The following is a 7460-nucleotide window of genomic DNA, read 5'->3' on the forward strand; positions in this document are numbered from 1 at the left end:
TTAAACCCCTCACAGTGAAAAGACACGCGTTCGTATTCAAAGAGCTGCAGTCTGTTTGGGAAGACACGAAGAAAAGCTGCGCCTGAGACAAAGGGACAGAGAGAGACATCAGATGAAAGAGGTTTATTGAAGATGTTTCTTCCCCAAATTAGTAAATATCCACCATTTGAAACATGTAGTCAGTGTATTCGACCAAAAAGATAAACAACACTAAAATACTCTACATATATGCTCACTTTTCCTTGAAATATCAACAATCTGAATTTATTACAGAGTTTAAATCTGTTCGGAATTTGATTATTTAAAGTTTCAACAAATCATCAGCTAATCAAAAGCCTTATGGTGGCTGCTACACTGAAGAGCAGACACAGCAGAACTTCCCGAACATTTTCAATCAAACTTGATCAAACTAGATCAAACTTGGCCAAAGTCAAAGGTCAAGGTCAAGGCGGGAAATGAAAGTTTGCCGCTTGATAATAGAGGAGCATAAATATCAAAACAGAACTTAATGTGTTGGTGCAGCATCTCTCTGACTGTATTTCTTTGATATAAAAACAAACTTTAAAAGTCTTAATTTCTCCACGCTGTTGAAGAATTCGATATGGTGACATAAAATTCAAAAAGTTCACACAAAACAAAGCAGCTACGTACCACGTTTCTGAGCACAGCAGCCATGCAGCACTAGCAGCATCAAAACATTCATCACTGGAGAGACAAAGAAAGACAGACTCATATCTCAAATAGATGCGGATTTGTGTCTTCAAGCTAAAATACAAACAAACAGAAAACAATACACAGACACACAATACAAAGATCTAACCAACCTGTTGACATATAAAATGTAAATGTAATATCATGTTGACTTTTGTTCACACCCAGGAAATTCTGTCAGACACATCAGCCAGACACCCAACAACACAGCAAACAATCTTAACAATCAACATCAATCAAAATATTATATTGATGCTATCAGTGCCAGGATTATACTTCAACAGGTTTCTTTGTCAGTACTCACCCAGTGTGAGGAGGAGAGCTGTGTCCTCCATGCTGCGTGCTGACTGTCTGAGCATCAAACTAAAATCAGCAAATGTCTGACGTTGGTGAGAACCTCCTCTTCCTGTGCAGCTTTTTATTTATTTATTTATTTTCTGATGCTGATGTAACAGCGGGTTTTAGTTTTCCTCAAAACCTCTTCGAAACAGATATGTAGTAGCCGGAAATGTAGCTATAACTAACAAACTAAATAATTTACTAAATCACTACATCAAACTGTTTTGGAGCTCACTGTAGCTCAGCTGAGTTCCCTCTTTGGCTTTAAAGTCAAAATACAAATAATTTAAGAAAACTACACCTGTATAATAAGTCTAAAAGCATATCAGCTATCCTTTTTTTCCCCCCATTAATGACCATGGAGCTCATTATCTTGCAGGGTCAGGCTCTTAATTGAGGGACAACATATCAAGATTATCACAAATTATTACTCCATAAATGTACAATTCAGATAATTTCAAGGCTAACACAGACATCCTGTCCAAACTCCATCTGCCATCCTACAGAATATCCTGCACTTTGGAGGAATATGTGTGAATGTCGCATTTTAATCTCATCTCTCCATCCACACACACACATACACACACACCCTGTGTCCAGGAGATACACAAGCCCACACTTATTGGATGAATGTGTGAAAGAGGTGCTGCGCCCCCTGCAGTCAATCAGCTGCCCTTTCACCCACGTCATGAACGTTCCTTTTCTTTGGCTGTCGACATTTCTTTATTAAAACAACTGACTTTAATTTTTATGGCACATATAGAAACAGGTAGAAGCCATTTATATGTTGTGGTAGAATTTTGTTGTGGTGGATTTTTTCATTTAAGACTTCCTTTCATCTGATGTTATGTCCTGTTCAGCTGTTTTTTTACAAGTAGGTCACAAAGGGTTACTTTTTTTCTTTGTGTAATTCATTGTTTTATTACTGGACTTTGGCATCACAGTTCTAGTTTTTTTTTTTTTTTTTTTTTTTTCCAGTGAGGTGCGGTGGCTCTGGAGGCGCACAACAGGTAGGACTATATCGATTTATTAAAAATAATTTGACACCTATTCTTTGGTTTTCATTTAAAATGAATCCATCAGCAGGTTTCTATCATAGCTTGATGGCTCTGCTCAACTGCAGCTCTTTTATTCACATGTGAGTGGCTTGATAAAGTAAAAAAAAAAAAAAAAATACCTCCCCCCTCCAAAATGTTTGTATCTGAGCACCACTGAAGGTTATTTGAGGTAAATAATCTTCAATTATTTGAGCAGGAACTTGCAGTTTAAATTTGAGGGTTGTAAAAGGCAAAGTGTAAAGGCTAAACCTTCAAAACACATTTTAAAGTCTGTACACTCACTCACAAATGCAAGTGAAAGTAGTTCTGCAAGACGGTATCACTTCACGGTGAGGACAAACAGGAGGAGAGTAAAGTCTGCAGCTGAGGACGGTGGTAAAGGTGTCAGGTCTGAAACTGTCATACAACATGGGCGACTGATGGATTTACACTTTAATAAAACTTAAACTAACAATATAACTATTTTTGTCTGTGCGGACATGAAAACAATAGCATGATGATAGCATGAAAATAATAGCATGACCAGCAGGGGGTGCTGTCCTCATCCATAAAGATGGGTAACTGAGAGACTAACATTTACTCAGTTTCAGTCTTTTTCTGACCAGTAACCACATTCATTTTTTCAGCTGTCTCATGAGAAAGCCATCATTTCTGTCTCCTTTTCTTTGTATGCAGTTAAACTGGTTTGATTGTCTTTACCCAAAAACTCTTAATCTCTAAGCAGAAGTAATTATTTTGGCCTAAGTATATTGTTTTTAATTTATCTCAATCTATACATAACTTCATCACTTCCTGGAAATTCACCCTTTACACTTTTCCTCTACAGTATCATCGTTTGATGTGAGTTTTTAGAAGTCAAGGATGGCTCTGCTGAAGACCGGACTGTACCTTCACTTAAGTGTCTTCAGTGTCTTGGTTCTCCATCACTTTGCTGTCTTTCTCCTTCTGACACACTCCTGTGCAGGTAACTAACACACACATAGTGATACCATGGTGTGTGTGTTTGGAAGGTCACAAATTATGCTTTGGATATACTGAATCATGAAAATAAGTGTGAAATCATAACTACAGTGGTAGTGTTGTAGTCAGCACCACCTGGACTGATAACAAGTCATAACTAAGACCAAGGCCGGGTGCCTCTGAAAACCAAGATCATGCCAGTGTGAGTCCCCCACTGCATGACGTACTTACCATAATTTTTTTTTTGGTTTTGACTCTCTAATGTGACCTGAAGAACCATTTCCTGAACAAGCTAAGTAGTGGTTATGGTTAGGTAATGGTCATGGGAAAGGTTAGAAAATCTTACCCACCGAAAAACAATCAGTGCTCTAGCCTGGATTTGAACTTAAGTCAGCTCAGTAGAAGTCATGTTGATAGATCGGTGCATCATGGCATCACCAGTGTCCTGATTAAGAGTGTGTTGCTCCTTTAACACTACACCACGGTGATATTATCTACAGGACTACCAGGGGTCGCCACTACAGCTCGTACTAACCTCCTCCACAAACGACCTATGGGTCATTTTTTTCTGGAGGACAGTCTCTTAAAAAAATAAAAATAAAAAAATAAGAGAATTTCATGTTGAAAACACTGGCTTGTATAGTTAAACCAGTCCCCTCACTTGTCATAGCAGGAAATATTAAAGACAAACCCATTTCTTCCCAGGTCAGTCTCAGCTGATTGGTCCACCTCAGCCAATAGTAGCAATACTTGGAGGTGACATCATTTTGGCGTGCCACCTGGAACCTTCCTTGGATGTTGCTGCAACGACAGTGGAGTGGGCAAGACCGGACCTGGAGCCCAGATTTGTCCATGTGTGGCGTGGAAGGCAGGACTTTCTGGCTGATCAAAACCCGTCCTACGAGGGAAGAACGTCTCTGTTCACTGACAAACTGAAGGACGGGGACATTTCACTGAAACTCTCTAAAGTCAAACTCTCTGATGAGGGAAAATACAGATGCTTCATTCCTACACTGAAACAAGACTCTTTTGTTGAGCTTGTTGTTGGTAAGTGGGCGTACAGGTAGAGTGCTGTATCTTCACTGTGTGGATTTTGTTTTAATTCATCCAAAGAAGGGTTTTGCAAGGAGCAGCCTGGGCCACACTTTGGTCTTTAGCTCATGACCCATGTATTAGCAGATTCTGTAAATCAATAGACAGTGCTGGAGAGAGAGGCCATGGATCAATGGCTCTATTGTGACCATAGACACCAGATTTCTTGTACGTTAAATGGCTTTGTGGAACCCAGCACCATAGATGCATTTTCTTTCCACTTTAGTGTATAGGTTTGGCAGTCAGAGTTGAACCACTTCAGTCTGTTCCTTCTGCAGTAAATAGGAAAAACAAACGTATTTCTTCACAGGGCAGCCTCAGCTGATTGGTCCACCTCAGCCAATTGTTTCAACAGTTGGTGATGACATCATTTTGCCATGCCACCTGGAACCTGCTGTGGATGTTGTTGGAATGACAGTGGAGTGGACGAGACCTGACCTGGACCCCAAATTTGTCCATGTGTGGAGTGATGGTCAGGAACTTGTCGATAAAAGACACCCGTCCTACGAGGGCAGAACGTCTCTGCTCACTGACAAACTGAAACATGGAGACGTTTCACTGAAACTCTCTGAAGTGAAACTCTCTGATGAAGGAAAATACAGATGCTTCTTTCCTTCATTGAGTAGGGAAACTACCATTACGCTTGTTGTTGGTGAGTGAGCATGTGTTAACTGTGCATTTTTCAAAACGTATATTCATTGAAACGAGGGCTTGCGTAGTTTAGCCCTGCCTTATTATACTTGAATGAATATTATTGTATTTTCATTTTAATCATTGTTTGAAGTTTGTTGTCTCTCTCCTCATCAGGTGCTGCCTCCTCTCCTGTCATCACCGTGACCAAAAGCAGCAGTGCAGTGGTTTTAGAGTGTGAAAGTAAAGGCTGGTACCCAGAGCCTGAGCTGTTTTGGCTGGACGCTGAGGGAAAGCTCCTCTCTGCTGGAGCTCCAGAGACAGTCAGAGGTCCTGATGGCCTCTATACTGTCAGCAGCAGAGTGACTGTGGAGAAGAGCCACAGCAACAGCTTCACCTGCAGGGTTCAGCAGCTCAGCATCAACCAGAGCAGGGACACACACATCCACGTCCCAGGTCAGAGGGGTTTTTATATTGTCACAATAAATGCAGTTAGTCTAGTTTTAAACAGTTGAGGGTTCATTTTGCACTGATTTTTGGGAATTTGGATAAAACAGGTTTTAATTTTGAAAATAAAAAGTGAGTTTAATCACAAAATCTGAAGGTATATCATTATAGGCCAAGGTCTTGGCTGTTCAGCAATGTACCGGTGCAACCTCCTCATTTTGCATTCATTCATTCATCTTCTAAACCGCTTATCCTCACAAGGGTCGCGGGGGGTTGCTGGAGCATATCCAGGGGCACATAGGGCGGAAGGCAATGAAACACCCTGGACAGGTCGTCAGTCCATCGCAGGGCAGACAGACAAACACTGACATCCACACACAGTTGCATCTAGGGGCAATTTTAGCTTCTCCAATTCACCTAACCTGCATGTCTTTGGACGGTGGGAGGAAACCGGAGTGCCCGGCGGAAACCCACGCAGACACGGGGAGAACATGCAAACTCCACACAGAAAGGACCTTGGGTGGGAATCGAACCCAGGACCTTCTTACTGTGAGGCAACAGTGCTAACCACTGCACCATCGTGCCACCTTCATTTTGCATTTTTTTCATAAAATAGGCTTTTTTCCAGTTATTACTTTGTTTTGGTCAACACTGTCACCGTAATGTTTTTTTTTTTAATTTGAAAAACATATTTTTGTATTAAAAGAGAGGATTACTTTAATAACTCAACAGCACCAAAAAAAAAAAAAAAACATGTTGTAAGCATATTCATTTAAAACAAACATAATTGCCTCTGATGGTGATGACTTTAGAACTGACGGTGCTTAAGGATATTAATATGACCGCTTGGGGTGGGCGGATCGATCCAAATATCAATACTATCGATAACACGTGGGTATCAATACCAGATCGATTTTAGCGCAACAGGGTTGATGCTAGTTTCAGTTTCTCTGTTGTAAGTTACCCATTATTGCAAAAAGAGTAGAAGTGTATGTGCAAACAACGTGCTGCTGTTGTAAATACGTATATGCATACTTTCCCTCCCTCCATTGCTGCTGCTGTCAGTGTTGTGACTCGTGTCACATGAACTCATCGCGTGCACGCGCAGCTGCGCGCACGCTGACAACCAGCGCCAAACAGACAACATGTGCAGGGATGGCAGAGAGAACGAGGAGCACTGTGTGGAGCTATTTCACAAATGTTAATTAATGAAAACCTTGCGAACTGCAATGTATGCAAAAAAGCTGTTTGCTACTGTGGCTAATTACGCTAGCTTGACGTATTAAAACTCCAGGAAGTGAAATCCGCTAGTTTTACAGGGACAGTTTCAAAAAACAGGCTGTGTGCACTTCTCCATTAATCACAGGTGAAATGCTTGGGACAGTATTTATGTGGCCCCAAGACCTTCCCTATCACGCAAAAACAACAAAAATTTCAGTTTTCAGGCCATGGGGCCTTTAAAGTCCCACATATTCGGGAATTCTCTTTGATCACGTGATGCAGTCGAGTCTTCTGATTGGCTGCTCCAATAGACTTTCCTACAGTAAATATTGTTCAAAACTCATTGTTTGTCGTTTTTAATACATATTATGATGTACTCTTTCATGTGGTAAATATATTATTCAATGACATTATTACTTTTTGTTTTTTTTTTAATCAAGTTGAAATGATTATCTCCTATCCGAGGACAACTGGTTTTGTAGGCCATGGGCCAGCACATAATCATTAAATTAATAAAAATTAAAAGTAAACCTATAAAAGAACCTTTCAAATGTGCAAAGGATGCCCTGATTATACCCTTGATTCTTTTTATTTATTAAAATGTTAATTTCCAACAGAAATAGCATTTTTCTTATTGGGACATGATTTATCCAAATTCCTAAGAATCAGTGTTTGGATTAACTCTATGCTGTTGTGTGTTTTATCTTTTCAGAGGATTTCCACGCCTCTAAGCCTGTTGTTCCAATCACCATCGGCTTGTCTGTTGGCTTCCTGGGTGTAGCTGCAGCCATCTCCCTTGTGTGTAAATGGAAACGCAATAAATTCAGTGAGTAAAAACAAAACCAAAAAAATCTTCTTCATCTCAGTTTATCATCACCGCTGTTTGGTGGTTAGTTCTATGATGGACTACATCAAGAAAAACAAAATAAAAAATAAAAATAAAAAAAAAAAACTTGATCAATGTTCATTGTTAAAATCATTTAAAACTTGACTTGTTACCAA

The 7460-nt window shown here is 40.0% G+C and overlaps 1 protein-coding gene across 1 annotated transcript; it reads left to right on the forward strand.

The window, feature by feature from the left end:
• The first annotated feature begins 2969 nt into the window (after positions 1–2969).
• Positions 2970–7292, forward strand: LOC115377038 (butyrophilin subfamily 2 member A2-like). The gene is made up of 4 exons (XM_030076891.1): positions 2970–3072; positions 3774–4115; positions 4968–5246; positions 7171–7292. The coding sequence occupies exons 1-4, from the start codon at positions 2970–2972 to the stop codon at positions 7290–7292; spliced, it is 846 nt and encodes a 281-aa protein (XP_029932751.1).
• The last annotated feature ends 168 nt before the right edge of the window (positions 7293–7460 follow it).

Source organism: Myripristis murdjan, chromosome 18 (genome assembly GCF_902150065.1).
Source record: "Myripristis murdjan chromosome 18, fMyrMur1.1, whole genome shotgun sequence".
Classification (NCBI taxonomy): Eukaryota; Metazoa; Chordata; class Actinopteri; order Holocentriformes; family Holocentridae; genus Myripristis; species Myripristis murdjan.

Coding starts and splice junctions, on each gene's coding strand:
- LOC115377038 (XM_030076891.1), top strand. CDS start 2,970: ATGGCTCTGCTGAAGACCGGACTGTACCTTCACTTAAGTGTCTTCAGT. Junction 3,073..3,773: donor TCTGACACACTCCTGTGCAG/GTAACTAACACA, acceptor ATTTCTTCCCAG/GTCAGTCTCAGCTGATTGGT. Junction 5,247..7,170: donor CACACACATCCACGTCCCAG/GTCAGAGGGGTT, acceptor TTATCTTTTCAG/AGGATTTCCACGCCTCTAAG.